Source organism: Pezoporus wallicus, unplaced genomic scaffold (genome assembly GCF_028554395.1).
Source record: "Pezoporus wallicus isolate ANWC-B61680 ecotype Strahan unplaced genomic scaffold, APGP_CSIRO_Pwel_v1 contig_2543, whole genome shotgun sequence".
NCBI lineage: Eukaryota > Metazoa > Chordata > Aves > Psittaciformes > Psittacidae > Pezoporus > Pezoporus wallicus.
Window position 1 is genome coordinate 2,831,797 of NW_026638172.1, and position 21,737 is coordinate 2,853,533.

The 21,737-nt window shown below is 40.3% G+C and overlaps 1 protein-coding gene across 3 annotated transcripts in view; it reads right to left on the reverse strand.

The window, feature by feature from the left end:
- Positions 1-21,737, reverse strand: part of EPSTI1 (epithelial stromal interaction 1) — a 52,398-nt gene that overhangs the window by 20,731 nt on the left and 9,930 nt on the right. For 2 of the 3 annotated variants that reach the window (XM_057409725.1, XM_057409724.1), the window contains exons 2-6: positions 21,668-21,726; positions 18,993-19,076; positions 14,287-14,360; positions 13,569-13,652; positions 8,098-8,171 (exon numbers count right to left, since the gene is read on the reverse strand). In XM_057409725.1, coding sequence (XP_057265708.1) covers positions 8,098-8,171; positions 13,569-13,652; positions 14,287-14,360; positions 18,993-19,076; positions 21,668-21,726 — 375 coding nt within the window. The remainder of the gene's footprint in view (positions 1-8,097; positions 8,172-13,568; positions 13,653-14,286; positions 14,361-18,992; positions 19,077-21,667; positions 21,727-21,737) is intronic. The other variant, XM_057409726.1, reaches the window with a different exon arrangement.

Consider the following 21,737-nt stretch of genomic DNA (forward strand, 5'->3'; position numbering starts at 1 on the left):
TATCTCCAGAAGGAAATCAGCATATCAATGTGTCCATAGGTGTTCTGCATTCAAAGAGTTGGAGCAACATCTTGCTTGCTTGCTAAAACTTCAAGGGCTAATCAAAGATGCTAATTAAATATGTTCCTCTAAACTGATTAATATTAAGGAAAGAAGAGCATGAGCTAGAGAAATTAATTTGAAAACAGCAGAATCCTGATACCCTTCAAAACTAGCTAGGCAAAAGGAGACCCAAAATTTAGACAAAGAAGATGGCAGCATCCTAACAGGCTGCTGACCTGAGCTCTGATTACACTTAAGCTTCAGGCTGACAGGAAGAGAGCCATTCAGAAATATTGGTTAAGGTGGAGCAATCTTATGGTCTTTTGTCTTCTTGGTAGCCCTGTTTCCCATCACACCATTGGGAACAAGCCTTTTGCTCTGCTAAGTAAAATAGGCTACTCCCATACTAATACATTTAATAGCACCCAGCAATGCTTTTAGCATGGAAACTCAGCCATCTATATTGTGGTAACAGTTCCTGGAATAGTTTTGACCTATTTCAAACAGCACTTTCCCAAATAACTCCTGGATGCTGTTCAGGAATGAGGATCAACCACAATTAATTCCCAGCAGGCACTTTGGATGCAACTGCCCCAATTTAGGGGTGGATTCATCCTTAGGGACATGAATAAGGACATGGGCTCAGGCTCCAGCATCTTCTTCCACCAGAGTTGCACAACACTGCTTGCTAAGCAGTGCATACAATTTGAGATTTTATTCCTCTCAGTACAAAGATGTAAAGAAAATATTTTTTTCTGCCTACACATAAAGTTCTTGGGTTTAAGGCTGTTTTACAGACTAACATTAAAAATGCATCAATTAAAAGGGCTTCTTGTAATATTCATTATTCCTTCCCAATGACACAAGTGGCAGTTAATTCTTTTGCTTAAATTGATGGATATTGAAATGCCAGGATACAGAAAAATATACCGGCCTTTATGCCAGTGCTTTTGAAAATAAAAGCAGCACAGTACTGTTGCATATATCATAAATCTATTTATTTCTCTTGACAATTTTTAAAGATAATGGCCACACTTATTAATACTGAACACAAGACAGCTCCTTGTTTTCTCAAGCTGCAGGATCTCCAGCAATTCTACTCTAATGAATGTCCGCAAGCATGATAAGAGCTATTCAGAAACAATAATAATAAGTAGAAATAAAGAATCCCAAGTCAGGTAAATCATTATAGCAGTTTCAGACAACATGAGTAGCTGCTAAAACAATAGAAGTAGTATCTAGTGCTGAATAACACAGACACATCAGCTTCCAAATTCATTGTCAGTAAGCAATACTAAAGTGATACATCATAATTTTCTTCCAATTCAGCTGAAAAACTAAGAACCACACATAATGCATACATAATGTTAGTTTCACATATCTGCCCAGAAGTTTCATGGTGGCTTTGAAACAATAGCAGACCTCCCACCCCTGCCCCCCCCCAAAAAAAAAAAAAAAACAAAAAAGAAAAAAAACCCAAACTGAATTTCATTCAAGACGCATCTTTCTGCAGCACCAGCAAACATATCTACACTTCTCCACACTTCAACATATTCAATTGGCCAAACATAACAACTTCCTCAAATTTTGCAGGAATTTACCTCAGCTGCTTAACACTACTAAAGCCTACTCAAAAGAAAAGCTACCCTTCATTTCAGTAAGCTCCATGGTTACTGTGTTCTTACTGATGCCCTTGTTCCTTCCTCAGGAAGAGTTCTGCCTCGTGAATTGCCATACACATCCTGATCAGGCATTTGCTATGTACTACAGCCAGCCTGGCTAGTAGTAGGGCCATTGGTTCTCCTCTGCCTAACAAAATCAAATGTTAAAATAAAAGAAATTCCTGAAGTCAATGCAAAGATTGATGAGATTGTGATCCATTTATGCAGTTTTCCCATAGATTCTGATTTGGGAAATGGAGAAAGAGACTTCAGAGGGAGGTATGCTTGGGATTTTCACTAATGAAAATCATTTGTTGAAGTGGGAAATGAAGCTGGGGAGTCCATAATACTATTTGCAAAAATAATCCCACAAAAGGTACGTATTTCAAAATTAAGCCATTAAGAAAGTTGCAAGTAGCCTGAGTGGGGACACCAATGATTTTTGATGGCATACAGTTACACATTCCTCCTATCATATCCCATCTTTGCTGAGATGTATCACAGCAACAAGTTTGCAAGTTTTATATAAATTAGAAGGCTACAAGCGAATGCCCTGTTTTCCATAGCTGGGCCATGACAAGGGGCAAGGTTGTAAAGACATCTTCGTCTTTCAGCAAGAAACATGCCTTCAACTCTACATGGATTCTAGTTTACTTGTACCTTAACTTGAATCTATGCCTGCAGGACAGAGTCCAGTTTTCAATAAGAATTAAAAAACAGACATCAGCCATGTGAAAAGTTGCCAGTGTGAACTAATGTCCATTCTTTGTGTGCATGTGAGTGGGGGATTCATCTTTTGCTGGAAGCTATAAGGTAAAAAATTACAATATGACATAATTAATCCATTAAATTCCTGTATGATGTTGATGGCTTTTCAGCAATGCCCTTCACTGGGAAGAAAGGCCATCCTCTGGGTATTTAGTTCACTTGCTTTCCAATAAAAATCCTTCCAATAGCCACATACCAAGTTGAATGCAGCATTCATGGACTTCAGTGGGAGTAAAGCACAGGCATAGTCAGGAGGACTTGGACATATCTAATTATAGAGATCAAAACTGTGCTGTCTTTAGCTGGTAGGCTTTCTTGTCTGCGAGTTCTTGAGCATTTGTTCCTGTTCTTGGGGATAAGAACAAAAAAATGTGGCACTAGTTCATTTCAGGTATAAAGCTTCAAGAAAGTACAAAAATAGGTTAAAAAAAAATTCTCAGCAGAATTATTTTTGTCACTTCTTACCCACACCCAAAACTAACCTTTCCTGTCAACCAACTTGCTTTTTTTTTTTCCCTGGCTGAGTGAAATAATACAGCTAGGCTATTCTTTCCTCCCACCAACTGATCCAGTATTCTTCAATGTTATTTTAGACGTAAGTTTAATTTATTATCTGAAGTAATAAGCATAAATTCAGTTTTATGGAAAATGCAGTTTTGTGTAAGTCTGTTGCATAGATCTTCCATTCTGTGTGCTCCATCTGCATGTGCAATCTGCTTCGATATTTTCAGCCAGCTTGCATGGGCAGAATAATGCATACAATTAGAAAGCAACCTCACAGGCATTCAATAAACTGCCTTCATTATTACACTCAAGAGAGTCCCTTTGGATGTCTATAAAAGCCTAGTTTTCTGCCTGTTAGCTAAATAATTGACAATGCTTAAAATAATAAGGAGCAAATGAACAAAATGAAGACCATTGTGGTGAAAAGAAGCAAACAAAAGATTCTCAAGGCTGCAAACCCTTTTTGTGCAAGCCCTCTTTCATTCTCTCTATCAATCTATATTAAAAGTCCGGTCAGGTTTCCACTTGCACTTCTGTGGGGAAAATTTGTTACCAGCCTGTTGTTTGAACCACACATCATAGGGGACTGAAAACTGGCAAGGACACCAGTATTTATCCTGTGAAAATAGATAAAAAAAAATAAAAATTCTGGTCTGATTCAGGCTTTATTTTCTTGCATTTTATGACTTTTGAGAAAACTGCTTTGGCAGGCGCTTGTATATCAGCTTGGTTTGGTGAACCTTCTGCATTGTGCTCAGAATACGCGCTTAGAGGCACTCTGGCAAGTTCTGTTTCCAGCTCCAGATTCTGAGCAGAACATATTGAGTGCACACATGTACCTGAGTGCAGCAGTGCCAGGAATTTTTACAGAAGCACAACCTTCACAAAAACAGAGGCATGAATGCGTAACAAAGGGAAGGATGAAGTGATATAACAGCCATGGTATACTGTTAAAAAGTAACCCTATGTTCTAGACTGCTTTTCTCATTATGTAAATAGGTAGATGGCTATTAGGAAAGCAGCAAACCCCTTCAAACACTACAGTTACTGGGAAGTCAAATTCAAATTAAATAAAAGCACCTTACTAAAGAGCTGGGCTCAAACCACATGGTTTGAGCAGTTCAGGCACAGATTCACACAGCCTGCACAGCAAGCCACAGAGAAAAGTAAGGCATGAGTTAGCCATCTCTCATTACTGTCTAAATGACAATTTGTGTCTCCCATCTAAAGAGGGATGTCCTAAAATGTCCTGGGCCAGCCACCTAACCTCTTCTTTGCTCCCACTTAAAAAGAGGACAGTTAGTCCTTTCCTCACCAGGATTAGCAATTGCAAAGTAAGGATTACACAGTCATTTATCACCTTTTAATGCATTCTGACAGAAATGCAGTCTCTGTCACAGGCCATCAATGTAAAATACATGTAAGACACCATTACTCAGAAGCAAGGGCTCCATTTCATGTGTGAGCAGTTTCCGGTAGAAAAGGGGACAAATACTCATTTTCTAGATCTGGCAGAACTACAGCAATAATAACACAAATCTCTCAAGTGCTTCTCCTCTGTCAGTAGAAACCAGTCACACAGCAGTTCCCCCACCCCAAAGTCTGTTCCTGTGTGCTCTTCAGGCTGTTTATACACAGCTGCTTTAAGAGGTACCTTGTAAATTTTGTCAATCTTTGTCACCTAAGAGAGTCTGAGTCCACCTGGGTCAGAGGAGCTAGAGGAGCTGCTGATCCCAAAAGAGAGAGGCTTGCAGAATTTTCCACAGCCTTCTGTATGCATGCCTAGACCTCATTCTCACGAGACATAAACACATAGCCAAGCAACTGTGACAACAGATACAGCTGACTTCCAAGGGCTAGTTGTACACAAAGAAGCTAACAAAGCTCCCAAAAGATAGGAGGTGACTGTATTCTGAAGACAGTGGACAATATTGCAGATAATTTTCCCTTTTGGCATTTACTTACTTCATGTTACACCCTTTGAAAGGTGATTTCAGTGAGATGTTCTTGGTTTTAATAGTGATAGGAATTTAATCAGAACAACAAACTCCTGGGCAGCATCATACTTTATTGCCAGAGTATGTTAATGACATGAGAATCTTAATTGCCTTTCCTTATCAAATAGAAGTGGCATTTCATAAAGGAGAGGTGCTGATTGGGCTGTACCCCGTGGAGACTGATACAGCTGGAGGTGGTGATCAATTTTAAAAGGTTTCCCAGCTAATGAGACTGCTGGTAGGCATTGATCTCCTCAGGAAAATTGTGATGTTGCAGCTGCACAGGCTTACAGAGGACAAGCTAACAAGGCAGCTTATCTTTTGAAAGGGCTCCACAGGATATGACTTTGCAGAGGTCACTGATTTATATGCAGTGCATGACCTTCCTTTACCTCTCTCCTAGCAAGCATGGGAGGAGATCAAAATACTCTAGCAGAGGCAGCAAGGAAAGGGGCAAAACCTCATATTTGTTCTCTTTGCCTCTAGACATAAGGGTCCTAAATGATGGAAGTAATGAGTTACTCATTTTTGCATAGTAGGCAAAATCACATCTTTAAATAGAATCATAGAATAGAATCATAGAATAGTTAGGTCCCTTTTTCCAGTCATCAGGAACTTCACCTGGCTGCCATGATTTCTCAAATATGATGGTCAGTGGCTTCGCAACTTCATTTGCCAGCTCCTTCAGGACCCGCAGATGGATTTCATCAGGACCCATGGACTTGTGCACGTTCAGATTTTTAAGATGGTCTCGAACCAGTTCCTCTCCTACAGTGGGCCCAGGGTCTTCATTCTCACAGTCCCTGCATCTACCTTCCAAGACTTGGGTGGTTTGGTCAGAGCCTTTGTCAGTGAAGACCGAGGCAAAGAAGTCATTCAGAACCTCAGCCTTCTCCAAATCCTGTGTAGTCAGTTCTCCCGAGAGCTTCCAGAGGGGGCCTACATTCTCCCTAGTCTGTTTTTTATTCACTACGTACCTATAGAATCCCTTCCTGCTATCCTTAACATCCCTAGCCAAGTTCAAATATCAAGCACTTCTATGTGAACATGTCGAACAACTGTCAGCACTTCAGTGGAATTACTTTACAAGATCTGATATGTCACACAGTATCTTTCCATTACTTCTGGATGTTGTGCTCTATAAAGCCAGTGTCTCTTTGCGATACAATCTCAACAATGTCCAGTGGTAAAGACTCCTCTTCCAGGGCCCACCAGAAGCCATCCTTCAGATCAGGAAAGGCACTAGTGTCACTGTACGGTATGGGAGGTTTTTGCTTAACCAAAATTGTATTCACTGTAGGTAGGTTTTCACCTCACTGCCTCCAGGTGCAGTATCTGCAGGGCCCTCATGGTGTGTGCTCAATACATGATATGTACACATAATCTTCTGATAGTTGAACATAATCTTGAGCAAAGGAGCTCAACAATACATCTTTACCTTCATTTGCATCAGTCAGTTTGATTTCCTAAGATGACACAGACTGAATACTCACTGATTCGTAAATCAGGGGACAAAACAGCTGTCAAGCAGCCTCCTTCTCAGTGTCCAGGAAGCTTCTGCACCACCTGGGGACCAACTGACTGTCCACAAGAAGTTGTTTCAGATGGTTTGGGCCTGCTTTTGGCAGAACCAAGACTACTTTTAATCGAAAAAGTGCTGATCAGCAGAATTCATTTCACCCTAAGCAAAAAAATGTACCAAGTGAAGGTGAGGGACAGCAAGAGATATGTCTGTGTGCATAACTGAATAAGATTTAAAACAAAAATCAGTTTAAATGGGAAACTGACAATCCCTTCAGGAAAAAGCAAGTCCCATAACTGAGGACCCTGCAATGAAAAGATCTGATGAGTTCATTATTGAGGTAGGCTCAAAGAGCATGAAGGTGTCTGGTCTCTAGTAACAGGCAGAGATCTAAAGCTGTGCAGGGTCTTCAAAAATCCTGAGGAATCCAGGTGTGTGGGAAATCCACACTGGGACAAACAGAGGACAAACAGCAGGCAAAATACCAGTATCTACAGGCAAACTTTGGCAATGCATTTAATGAAAGAGCTGTACCTAAAGCCAAATGGGAAGAAATAAAAGGAAAAAGTCAAGGAAGCCAGAGATCAGTGAGAAAGCACTAAAATGTCTATACATCAGAGAACAGTCTGGGCAAATGATGAAAGAACTGGAGCTACTAGCATGGGACAAAATTGACTCCTTTAAAGGTCACAGAGGAGGAAAGAGCAATCAATCATGCTAAGAACACAGTTGAGCAATTTCAGGAGCCAAAGATAAAAAAAGGTAAAGGTGACTAAACTAAATAAATAGGGTAGAGTGAACTGGCAGGGCAGGAATTTCACTGCCAATGGAATTAATTATGCCAGAAGTTAAACTGTATCTAAATCTGACATTAAGGAGGTATTCTTAGGAAGTAGGTCTTCACAGCAGATCTTTACATTTAAGCTGTAGGACCATGCTACATATAGGAAGTCTTCATTATTTTCATGTGGGTTGGATTTCTTTACTAGTCACTAAAATAAATGGGTAATTTAGATCCCATTTCAATAATTAGTCTTGAATGATCATATATTGATTCAGTTAGAGAAAGAAAGCACAAAGTCATTCTATAATTCACAGTTTTCATTTCAAAGTGTATGTTTTGAGAAGCTAAGAGAAATCTACTGAACCAAATTTCTCAGAGTAAGGTATGGACAAAGCTTGCAATATTTCACAGAATCAGTGATTGAAGTTGGAAGGCACCTCTGGAAGTCATCCAACCTCCGGCTCAAGCAGGGCCACCTAGAACCAGTTGTCCAGAACTTTTCAATATCCTCAGGGACAGAGACTCCACAACCTCCCTGGGCAACCTTTTCCCATGCTTAGTCATCCTCATCATAAAAAAGTGTTTCCTGATGCTCAGGAGGAACCTCCTGTAGTTTTGCTTGTGCCCATTGCCTCGTTCCCCAAAGTCAAAAGTTTCAAGTCAAAAGGTGAAAAAACAGCAACAGAAGCTAAACCCTCCCTGAGCCCCAAACTGGAAAAAAGCAAACAAATAATAAATAAAATAAAATACAAACCCCACCCAAACCAGAAGGACAAGCAGATGAAGAATTTTAGGTAATAAATTTCAGATTTTACTTACTAATATTGATCTTCAAGGAACATCTCTCTTCTTTGCATTTCTTGCTGCCTCTTCTTAACTTCAAGTCTCTCTGCCTATAGCATTAAAACCAGGAAAACGTAACTGAGATTTTAGTAAGCCAGAAACAAACATTGATTATTTCAATTTAAGAATTTCAATATTATGGTTTTGGTTGTTTTTTTGTTTTTTTTGTTTGGTTTTTTTTCCAAACAGCTATAGCAGCAGTTGGGTGCAGAAGTGACCCAATCTCAAATTTAAAAGTATTCAGATATGACCAAACAGCTCCTAATCAAGAGACCAGTCTGAAATACAAAAGCACAAGGTTCAGCGGGAAGAGCACTCAAAAGCAGCTCAGTGTATTAAAAACACAAATCAGAAGTGCCAAACTGGGATTTCAGCCCTACTGTATTTTGAGCAGAAGCTCCCCCACTGCAGCTGGGGGGGGGGATGCTCCAACAGGAGTTCCTACCCAAAGCTCACAACGAGTAGCACATTGAGCAAACTGCAACCTTGGACTGTCACTGCTCATCACCCACCCTGAGAATGAAAAACAGTAATTGTTGGGTAACCCAGCAACCAGGCATTGCTCTAAAGAAAGTGCCCTGGAAATTTCAGACAATGACTTACAGAGAAGAGAAGGGAGGTGTAAGTGGGAATGGCCTGTTTAATCAGAGCCCCATATCAGGGACAGGACACTGTACCTGGGTGGAGGTTTTGTGCAGGGCCAGGTAAAATGGGGTGTGTGCTTGTGTAAAAGGGAAAGTGGTGTTAGGAACTGGGCTATAACCCCCACCCCCATCATTTTCTTCTTGTTCTGCAATCAATAACATTTCAGTAAAATTACAGTTCTACTGGCAGTTAATTACTTTGCCTTCAGTGATTTCAGGGTGAGCATTTTTTAATTGGATAAAGAATGACTGTCTGGAAGAGATTTGCAAAACAAGTGCAAATTCCTCCTTGGCATGTATTGAATTAAGGCAAAAAAAAATCCTGTCAGATGTCTGCTGATGGGAAAAGAGCCACTGTGCTGTGCAACAATACAAACTGTTGGAAGGCAAAGGACTTGTTATTTAGAAAAAAGCAATAGGAAAATAAACAAAAGGAGGAAGATGAATCTCTGAATAAGATGTCCCATTGCTCAGTCATTTGTCATGCTGAGACAGTGGTAGTACTGATGAAATTAAAAAAAATCAAACTAAAGCAAGGGATTTCACCCCACAATATAGGTAAATTTTGACAGTGTTCAACGAACATCTTGTTTGCTCCTACTCGAAGACAGATGATTTTTTAGGCAAAAGGCTCCTTCCCATCTGTGCAACTTAACAATTTACAAGGAAAAAAAGGACAGAGGAAGAAAGGAAATCTGACAGCATCTATTATTGTCGAAATTGATGTTGCTACCCTCAGACGTCAGTAATAGCTCCCAGGCTTTTCCCCAACATGGCTCAACATAGCAAGCTGATACCTTCACCTCTGAAAACAACACTTGATGTGGGATCCACCATCATATTGCAAGGCTTCTGAAAGTTCAAACCCGAAGTTCACCAGAGATGCTGTGGTCTAGCTCCTAGCTAGAACACGACAGTATTGTTAACTTTGAACAGTTCTTCAATATCACTGCCATCTCACAGTAGATAAAAACAAAGGAAATACCCTACAGCTATTCAGAATGGTGCCTGAAGAAAACTCCAGCATATTGAAATTATTTACTTGTGGCTGGTGTGATTGTTTTCTCCTCTGGAGGTTTACTCTGGGACCCCTGCTTAGGACAGACAATGGGACTCTAACTAATGATAATCTATCAATAGACATTGCCAAAGTACTCCACATTTGGCACAGCCTTCAAAAACAAAGCCAAGAGCAGAACAGCTGTGATATTGAAGGTAACCATGTTGAAAAGCATTAGCAGAAGGTCTGTAAAGTGCCTGGTTTTAACAAATTCCCGAAAAAGGCCTTTCATGCTGATTAACACAGTCAAATTAAAGAGCACATGATCTGATAAAGAATAAAATGAAATTACAGCTTATTCTAAATAGGACAGTTTCCATCTAAAGATGGTAGGACTGTTACTATGTAATGTAAGCGCAAAAGAAATTTGCACAGAGTAGAATTACACTAAGCCTTTTAACATCTTTTGAATCTTTAAATATTTCATCAAGATTTAGACTATACAAGGAAAGACTAAAAGTAGGGTAATAGGAACAGAGATTGAATGGCAGGAAACAAATATCCAGTGTACTAACTTATGCTATTTTCTGTAAAGCACAAATGCAGAAAGCTTAAAAACCAAGAAGCCAAATATCACCCACTTGTTTATTTTTCTGGGAACTTTGACAATCCTTCCACCCAAAATCACAGAATCACAGAATCAACTATGTTGGAAAAGAGCTTTAAGACCATCAAGTCCAACCATTACTCCCGGACTGTCAATTCCACGACTAAACCATGTCACTGGGGGCCTCATCTACATGGGTTTTGAACACTTCCAGGGACGGTGACTCCATCACTTCCCTGGGCAGCCTGTTCCAATGCTTGAGCAACCTTTTGGTGAAGAAATTTTTCCTAACATCCAGTCTAAAGACACAAAGAAAGTGTGATTGGGTCTGATCAAAATCTGTGATGTGAAGGGCTACACAAAAGGTATCTAAGGTACGAATGGGTAACTAATAACAGTGCTACTTCCCATGTACTCCCACACTTTCTTCAGAACAGACACACATCTCGGCATTAGGGACAAACACAGAAGTACGGACTTCCCTGCTAGTGTTACAAAGTCTTTCCAAAATTATTTCAGTGAGCACTGAAAGATCACTAGCTTACAATAATATCCAAACTCATGCAGCCCAGAGTTATCCCATGAACAAATCAAAGCAGTCCCAGGAGAAGCTCCGTGACGTGGAGTGCAGGGGATCCCAAATCCCATTCACTGCTCCACACAGACACCTGAGTGCCAATTCACACAAACTGGGCCTGTGGGGGGACCTCACAGAATGAGGGGGAAGGGTCCACCCTACTCTATGGGAGCTGGAGAAGGACAAGGTAGATGCCAAGATCATTGGCAGTCCAGCACCAAACCTCATGGTTAATGAAAATATGGCAGAGACAAGCAGGTGGACTTGCACAGATGGTAAGGCAGACCTTCCACATTTGGGTACGGCTTTGGCAGGCACTCAGTTTTCTCTTGGTCACAAAGGTAATGGTAGAGTGGATACAGCTTTTCTCTGCAAAACCAGCATTAAAGCAGTAACATAAACAGATCCTGTGTTTATAAGCAGCACTGGCTTACAGTACATCATCTTTATAATCAAGGAAGAACTGAGTTGGGCACCAGCACCCATTCTAGTCATTGCACATTTGTCCATAGGTCTTCAGCATTCACATCTGATGGCAAAGCAGCTTTCCAGCTGTGAAAGTTTCAGAGGCCCTGCTGATAAAACTGGCTAGCCATTATCTTCTTTCAGACTGTCTGATGATTTGGGTTTTATTGAATCATAGAATCATAGGATCATAGAATGGTTAGGGCTGGAAAGGACCTCAAGATCATCTAGTTCCAAACCCCTACCACAGGCAGGGAAGCCTCACACCAGACCATGAGTAATAACCTTCAGCAAAAGGACTTGCCAGCAAGAAAAGGAAGCTTGTGCATTTGTAGAAAGGCATGCTCTCCACTGAGTTCCCACAGGTGCAATTGTCTACAGATCTATCACTTCAAAAATAAAGTTCTCCTGCACTAACCAGGGCCTAATGTTGCTTGTACAGTACCAGTTCTTTAGGATCCCTTCCCTGTCATACTCTGCTCTTGAGAGCCTTTCATCTGCAGGCAGGGTGAGGCAGCCAAATTGACACTAAAAAGAAGCTTTTCAGCATGCTTTCCTTACACACAGAGCTACATTTTTTATATATAAAATATCTTCCAAACAGAAATCATCATCAGCTCAATCACTGTTGTGGAAGACACACCAAATAAAGGAGTTCAAATTAAGAGTTCCCTTTCATGCTCCTCTGTTTTGTTTGTTTGCTTTGTGGGTATATGTTTGCTTATTCAAATTAAACCGTCTGTTTGGCAAAGATGTTTTGCCATGACGTAGCATTCTGCTTTATAAGAAACTGATAGCTACAGTTTTACTATCTACAACATCTATAAAGATTTTATATTCTGTGGGAGTGAAGGGAAAAAAATTTAAAGAGCATGAAAAGAAAACTGATACATCAATATATTTTTTAGGTGTAAATTCAAATCATAGCAGTCTTGCAACATCTTTTGTATCAAAAGCCCATGGGGAAACAATATATTTAATAGGTAAATAAAGTATAATTAATCCCCTTTCTACAATTGCTATCATCATTGCTTCTGGAGCTATACATGAGCTGGTAACTGTTTATGAGATTTTCACATGACAGTATTTATTGCCCCTGTGAGCTATTGGGTATGGGCAAATATTTATTGCTCAAAGAGCAATGCTAAGCACTGAAAGACTGGGAACAGACTAACCCTTACCTAGAGGCAATTAGTGCTATTTTTGTTTGTGGGTGCCATCGTAAGCCATCCAGCAGTGATGAGTTTTTAAATTAACTCTTCTGCACAGAAGATCATTTTTACTGTTGTGAAGACAAAACCTGCAAACCTGAAATCTCCCTTTCTGTTATCATTACTACATACATCAGTATCATGCTCCTCCTCTTTTCTTTTTTTATTTAAGTTCTACATTACAATCTCAAGAGATTGTTACTTGGTTGCCAGCAAGGAGACATGAGTTAACTTTTGCAAAGGTTTATGCAACACACAGTGTAAGATCCTCTGTGAGAATAACTAGGGAAAAAAAAAAACAAAGAAACACAAAATCAAACATAGTATTTGAAAGTGAGCTACCATTGGTGTCAATGTATGGTGAATATTAGAAGGAAAGTGACCTTACATATTAGCAATACACCTGGGTGTGCAAGCCCCAGAGGGGCTGGAGTGGCATTTGAATTTCAGGGCGAGCTCAGCACAATGCAGATAGACTACACTGACCTCTTCACGATTTGGATTCCTTTTCCACTAGGACAGGCTATATTTTCTTGTATTTTTCCCATGTGTACAGCAGGCAGCTATGGATTTCTATGAGGTCTTTGTGTGATCTGCCACAATCTGATTTTACAGAGAAAGCTCATGCCAAAGTGAACTATATAATCTGTATGCACAACAGTGTGTGACCTGTGTTCCCCTGACCCTAGTGTACTCTCTTTCTGCTAACTCTACAGGATGGGTGCGATTGAGATACTGGAGTTTCTGAAGAGCCAGAGGAATGCTCAAGCCCCAAAGAACACCAAGTAAAGCATCCTTTAGTCAAAGGAGAACTGAATTTCCTAACTCCTTGATGCAGTCCAGGGCTACAATTTAATTTGCCTGTTCCGTGTAGTTCAGCTAAATCAAGTATCAAGACATGTCCTTTGTTTTATAGCTCTAACTCTGCAGCAACCATACTCACCTTTTCTCTCTGCAATGCTTTCTTTTTCAGGATTTCAGTTTCTTCAGCTTCCTTTTTTGCTTTTATATATTCTCTTCTCTTGTGCTGCATTGACATAAACATAGAAAATAATTTTACATACATATGCATACAAAGAACACATAAGGTGACTTGACTTCGCTCCTGCAATGCATGTCTTTCAAATCTAAAGTGTGTTTGAGGAAAGTTTCCAGAATTTTTTCTTATGATGAGACACTGAATAAAGCAGGCCATGCACCAGCTACTCCAGTATCAGCTTTAAGATGGCTGAGAAATCTAGGACTGATAAATGGGTATTTATGCAAGGAATCACACAGTTGATTGATAACTTAATAGCATTTAAACCTTTTATAATAGGAACAACACCTCTATATAAGCACTGGATGGGGTGGTATATTGATCAATTAGTTGAAGTGTAGGCAGCGTGCCAGATGATACAGGGAGGCATATAAGTAGCTTTTACAACCGCATGGGTTATCACTTTACATATGATCTGTGATACTGCTTGCTACATATTTATAGACAGATTTCTCATTTTCTTTGGTGCAGAACATTTGTTTCTAGTTTTCCGCTGCTTCCTTCAGGTTTCATGGCTTTCTTTTGTAAAGCAGCTGTGAGTTCATTTTATAGCCATATGAAACACTTCATGAAAAGCAAGGGGTTTTGAGTTCTTATAATAAACAAATTTATTCTTCCTGACCTTTTGCTGGTATTTGGATTGCATGAGCATCATTTGCTGGTTTTGCCTTACTTGAGCTTCTGATTGCTTTCCACCTGAAAGGGAAAAAAAAAAAAAAAGGATAAATTGCATTTTGCATGAGCATTTTAAGTTCAAATACCAGCCATTGCAGAACAGAGCAATAAAACAGATTGGATGTATGCATATACAGGAAATTTTTCATAATTACAGTAGCTGCCTGACATTAAAGAGAACAGATAGGAGACCTTTTTGATCATTTTATCCATCCATCAAAAGCACTAGCTTGTTATTTACAGAGCATCCACTGTATCAGCCATTCTACCAGCAAATAAGTCCTACGGTAGATGATCAGTTTACTGAGGAACTATTCCATTCTCAGAAAATCAGTTACACTTTGCAGGTGAGCCTTCATTTTCAGATCTAGCTCTTGCCACCTTTGCTCAGTTTGTCACACATACACATATAGATTCAGAAATTTTGTTACCAAAAAGTTTCTTTTTTATCAAGTTTAGGAGCTTGGAGTCTGCCAGCTAACAGGATGCTATCATTTGAATATCTTCTAAGTAATATCTTGGAGCTTTAGGAAGAATCACCTTTCTGAAATGGAAATCAAAGCCTTTTCCCACAGACCTCTTATTCATATTCAGGTATCAGAAGGTGTCCTTTCCAAAGGCATAAACTCTCTTTTGAAAACATCTAAACCTTTGTCCGTAATGTTCAGCCTTCACTTAAACAATAACAACAACAACAAAAACCCCACCACAAACAAACCCAAATGAAAAACCAACCACACAGAGAAAGTGTGTCTTAAGGGATGGAGAGAGTGGGTTTAATTCTATTATTTTGTCTACTTTTTTCCAAAGTATTTTCTTGCTTTAGGAAAACCTGGTGAGGTGCCTGACATCCTGGGCTGCATCAAATGGAGTGTGCATAGGTGGAGGGAGGTGATTCTCCCCCTCTGCTCTGCTCTGGTGAGACCCGACCTGCAGTGCTGCATTCTGCTTTGGGGCCCTCAACATAAGAACACGGATCTGTCAGAGCAAGTCCAAAGGAGGCCATGAAGATGCTCAGAGGGCTGGAGCACCTCTCCTGTGAAGACAGCCTGAGGGGGTTGGACTTGTTCAGCCTGGAGAAGAGAAAGCTCTGGGAGACCCTGGAGCAGTTTCCAGTGCCTAAAGAGGGCCTGCAAAAAATCTGGAGAGAGATTTTTGCAAGGTCATGTAGTGACAGGACAAGGGGGAATGGTTTAAGATGAAAGAGGGTAGATTTAGATTAGATTTTGGTAAGAAATTCTTTACTGTGAGGGTGGTGAGACACTGGAAGGGGTTGTCCAGAGAAGTTGTGGATTCCTCATCCCTGGCAGTGTTCAAGGACAGGTTGGAGGGGGCTTTGAGCAACTTGGTCTAGTGGAAAGTGTCCCGTGGCAGAGGGGCTGGAGCTAGATGATCTTTAAGCTCCTTTCCAACTAAAGCCACTCTATGGTTCTAGGAAACATAAGACAACTATACTAGATCTTTCAGGAGAGATCAATCTTCATTAAAGTATCTTTCTCCAATTAGTAATGAAAGGTAACTAATTTTTAGGTACTTTTGTGAAGTTCAGTGGATAAGAGATCAATTCCCTAATTGTGGCAACTTTTCTATGCACACAAATCCAGACCACATCTGGAATATTGTGCCCAGTTCTGGGCCCCTCAGTTCAAGAAGGACAGGGAGCTGCTGGAGAGAGTCCAGCGCAGGGCAACTAAGATGATTAAGGGAGTGGAGCATCTCCCTTAAGAGGAAAGACTGAGGGAGCTGGGTCTCTATAGTTTAGAGAAGAGGAGACTGAGGGGTGACCTTATTAGTGTATATAAATATAAAAAGGGGGAGTGTCACGAGGATGGAGCAAGGCTCTACTCAGTGGCAAACAATGATAGGACAAGGGGTAATGGGTACAAACTGGAACACAAGAGGTTCCACTTAAACTTGAGAAGAAACTTCTTCTCAGTGAGGGTGACAGAACACTGGAACAGGCTGCCCAGGGAGGTGTTGGAGTCTCCTTCCCTGGAGACATTCAAAACCCGCCTGGACACATTCCTGTGTAACATTATCTAGGTGTTCCTGCTCCGGCAGGGGGATTGAACTAGATGATCTTTTGAGGTCCCTTCCAATCTATAGCATACTGTGATACTGTGATACTGTAATAACTCAGTTAAGATTAAACTCTCAAGAAAGACTGGCCATACGGTATACAAGCAACAAGCTTACAGTAGCAATAAGCACACAACTTGCATTGTAGAGTGTCTCTCCCCCAAGTCTAGAAAATAGGATCGCTACTGACCAAGTTTTATATCTTTTTGGATGTGTGGTCTTTCTTTCTAGTCTTTTATTGGCAACATTTAGAACTCTTGTGTTCACTGCATTTTTCTGCATGTTTTGCTGGACATAAGCTCTCAACAGTTTTTTCTTCATTATTAGCCACTGCCTATAGCCTTTCAGCCAGGTTTAATTCATTCGGTTTGGCTTGCATGTAATGCGTCCAACATTCCACTGAAGTCAGAGTATGTTGTGACTGGTTTTATATAGCATGATCAAAAAAAGAGACTATGGCATTTATCAAGCTTTGCTCCACTTATTGGTCATGGAGAAAACAGCGGAACATGCATCTTTCATTGCTCTCAACCCTCCATGGTACCTGAAAATTTGCCAGTCGAATATTAGAGAGTTGAAATCCAGAATATCTATTTCCCTGTGGAACATTAGAAACTTCAAGAATTCTCTGGTGACTTGGACCAGATGTGTAGTCTCTTAAAATCACTCTGAGGAAATAATATACGATACTTTTTACCTTAATGAGTACCTACATTTGTGAAATTAGAGATGCCACTTGTGTTTTTTTCTCCTTCCTTGAGCTCTCTTCTGTTCCAAATTTGTTCCTGTGGGAATGATAAGATCTAATGATCTTTGCACCTTACCTCTTTTCAGAGGCACTGAACATAGTGCATGTGTCTCAAGTCTCCAGGGGTCTTTCAAAGTGGCAGCTAGACTCTGACTGAAGAGCTCATATAAACTCCCTGAGTTCTTTCAGCTTTCTTTCCCCCTCTTAATTTGCTTCTTTCCAAAAAATGCAGTGGGACCAGAAGAAGACTTCCCACACCCAGTCACTGCAAATTTGCCACCACACACCCAGGCACACAGCCAGCCTGCACACATTCTGCATAGACAACACACACAAAACTTCTGGGTTTAGATTTCTCTTTGTGTTCCTCTTGGGACAGAAGCATGTCTACTAGGAACTGCTCACAGGCAAGAAGAAGCAGCTTGAATTCACAAAGAGTACATCCATCTACATGACTGCACATGGATGGCTGGGAACACAGGGTGTTACATCGAATTTCAAGGTTAGTCTCACCACTGCAACCAACTGGGACTCAGGCTGCTGGGCAAAAGAAACATGTGGGACCAGTATCATCCTGACCACAAACACAAATCTTCATTGGAGTCAGTTTGAATTCCTCCATCTCCCACCTGGTACAAATTTTTATACACAGTGCATCACACGAAACTTACATTGTGCAGCATGGCAAAGAAAGAACTTAGTTCCCAGGTCAAGACAGATGATAACCTGCACTGTTTACCCCAAATTCTCCTATGACAGCAAAGCAAAGGAAGAGCAGTTCCAGATCTACAAAATTAATAGAGGAATCATTTTAATCCTCCACTTTGTCAGAATTAATTTTGCCAATTTCTATTAGTGCAGTTCCTGAAGGTCATCCCATTTTTGCTGTGCAGTATCCTCATCATGTTCTATATGGATGATGCTTTCAAGTTTTGTCTGGCTAGCAAGTTTCATCAGCTCTTTCCTACCTTTTATGCCAAAGACATTAAAGAAAGATAGTAAAACAAGATAGGTCTGAAGACTGGTACTTCAAAAGCACTTCTAATAGCTTTCCTCTTGCTTCAGCATAATCTTCAGTCTTAATTTCCATACAAGGTTGGAGGCAGGTTCATTAGTTTTTTAACTTTTCATCTTTTTTATTTTTTTTTTAGCTAACACCCAAATAGCACTAAATTAAATTATTTATAGTGCTTACAATTGAAGAGATCACCTGTCTAGAAAAAAAATTGGCTACCTTATCAAACACATCAGTTCAGAGTGACTTAAGTTCCTGCAGCCTTTTATCCTGTTTTCCATTTACCTGTGTCTGTTGTTGTTTTTATAAAATTGGTAATCCAGAGCCTCATTCATTTAGCCTGCAAATGGCTGAAGCTGAAGGGATCACTTTTGCCTTTTAAAGAGCCAGCAGTCAGGAAAGCACATGTACTGGCCCCTAACACAGAGGAGTTTTCTTGTAGGTAACTGGAGGGTCTCTGACACATGCTGTCCATCTGCACACTAATGCCAAGTGTGCACCCCAACAGAGACACCAACCACAGACAATGTCACCAGCAGGAGGGATAATCTGCCTCTCTTCCCAAATATTAGTATAGATTTTCTACACTGATCTTGACAGATTTCTTGGGTGACAGTCTATGCTGTTTTGTTTCAGAAACATCTTTGTTGCCATGACCATCAAAAAACACAGAGTACACACAGTAGGCTCATGTTAGCCCTGATGGACATTGAATCTCTTTAATAAGTAGCATGAGAGAAAAAGTGAAAAATGTCTCATGACCTGGAAAATAAATTTTTATAACTCATAATAGATGATTTGCATGTCTTACCCAGTCTCTGTGGAACCAAGTTAATCGGCCTTTGCCTGTGCGTTTCCTTCCACCACTGCAGGTCATCCAGCTCTTTCTTAGCAACTGAGCAGGTACAAGAAGAAACAAATATATGAAAGTTAGAGGCGACACTAAAAAGGAGGTATTGTTGTTAATTTTATGTGACCCTGAAGACCATCCAAGAACAGACAAACTTGTTTTCAAGGGGTGCAGACACCCCCCAGGAGGTTACATAGTCAGAGCAATGATCAGCTAACAAAACAAACATTTTGCCTAATTTCAGACTGTATGGTGAAAAAAACCTTAGGACTTAACCTGAGACAAGGGGCGGGGGCACAAAATTACAAAATGGAATATATAAACCTTTAGAATCAGTTCTAAGTAATGTTAAGTTTCATGGCTTTTTAACAATAGCAGTGGAAAATTACTGAGGTGCATGATACATAGAAAAAAAGTACAGTACAGCTAGAGAGCATACTGAGAATTCTTGTACAAGATAAATCATTATAGTTGACATAGTTTTAAGAAAAACAGTCTAGAAGAACAGGACACAGGGATAAGGAGTATCTGGGAATGGTGTGTGTCCAGGTTGGGCTACAGTTAAACTAACTGATAAGTAGGAGGACAGGAGGATTATTATGTCTCTGGTGCTAACGAACCAATTAAGCTGGTATAAGCATCTACTGTGCATGTTTCAAAGGCTGCCAGAAGTGATGAAGATTGTTGGAAGAAGTAAACAACCCTCAGAGACCACCACCACAATTCTGTACACATGGGGAGAACTTTCTGGAAAATGATGTCATCCATACGTAGCCTCATGAATATGTATATATGCCCAGTGACTATATAAGGACGGCTTGTGTAGCAATACGGAGACACACGTTAGGAGGAGCTATCCATCGTGTCTCCCGGCGCCGCAATAAAGAATACCTGCTTGAAAACTTTGTTGGCAAGTTTGTTCCTGGAGTATTCTCTGAATCAAACCCCAAAAGCAAAACAACAAAAAAGAGTAAAGGGACAGATAATAAACTGCTTTTTAACCCCTAGGAACCTGTAGGCAAATGCCACAGTGTTTACTCTTCTAGACAAAGCAGAAGCTGTTACGTTTAAGATGTTATTGCTGCATGGAGGGAAGTGCTTGTAGTGTAACGCTCCCCAGCAGGGAATAAAAAAAGTGATCTTCCCTCCCAGCTACATGCTCCCTACATAACAACAGGAGGAATGCATAATTCAGCTTCAGAGTAAGACACTTCAACATCTCATCCATGTATGGTAGGTGGCAAGTTCCCGGTGTGGTCAGGTGAAGTCTAGTCAATACAGCCAGAGGCACCAGCCGCATGGTCAGGGATGGCTGGTTGGTTAAACTGTGCTTTCAAATTGACTGACAAAGGGAAAAAATAGCAAGGCTGACAAAGCCTATGGAAAGCGGAGCTTTGTTTTACAGAAGTACATAATTCCTCTAGGCACTCATTTCATTCTTACTAAAACTAATATGAATCATATTTTCTAGCGGCAGTCTATGGCTATCAGATGATAACACCAGCTCTCCTCTAACAAGACAAAGCTAGTTCCTGGGCAAGTCCCTAAAGAGGCTGAAGATAGAAACCAGCTTGTTATTTCACCTTTGAAACAAGTACTTATGTAGAGACTGGACTTGTTGAGAGTATATTTCTGGCAGCATCCAAGGCAGAAACACCTGGCATGCTTCAAACTTGAACACTGGTGGCACAGAGTGAAAACAGATCTTTATTAGAGCAGAAGCATCTTTGCTGCTGACGTCAGAGCCAGCTCTAAGATCATGTTTTTATTTCTCCTTCCAGAAGATTATAGTTTGATTCAGGAAAAATCCATTTTCTTTCTTGCAGCCAAAGGAAACCCAACCCTATACCAATCTAATGGTGAAGCATTTGAGCTGAACTCATTATGTTAGAGAAAAAATTATTTAATTGCACTGCTTTCTTGAGGGCTCAAAATGTGAGTGACATTCCTTCAGACTTTCATAACTTGCACAAATAAACAGTCAGGAATGTAGGGCTGCGGTGCTTGGTCACCTCTGCATACAGAATTTCTTTTACAACCACCTCTTGTTGTAACTTCACCAAATCTTTCTGGCAGAAGTTATCCTGCTTGGCTACTTTCAAAGGCAAGACTTAAAGCCAAATAAAAGTGAACTTATATCCACAGATATTTTCCATCTAAAATGATCTTTACAAGCTTCATTAAAAGAGCCACCTACAATCCTTACATGGAGATTCAAGAACCAACAGTGGTTCTAGTTGCTTTAGTCTTAACATTTCTTACTTACTTTTCCTTCTTCCTCCCCCTAACCCAGAGAGTGTTCTGCCATCTGACCTCAATCCTGTAAAAGTGGGACAGAGCTAATTCCAGATGAGTCTTGTAGAATCCAACTTGAACAACTCCGGCACTGAAATTACCAAAAACCTTTTCCTGAACAAGGCTTATTCTTCATGAAGTTTAGCCAGGTGAGAAGTTATTCCTATGAAAAGCCTACATTATCATGAATAATGCTCATAGCACTGACTTCACTGTTACTGCTGCACACAGAAAAACATCGTGAAAATGAGGATGAAAGTTGCAAAGGCAATAAAGTGCACAAACCCATACATTTATTCAAACAGAAATAAGTTGTTATCATATTAGATGACCCAACTTACTTTGCTGCAGCTGGTTTCTTCTGGTTTCATTTGGAGTTATCAAGACATAAGGGCCGACACTAAAAAGAAA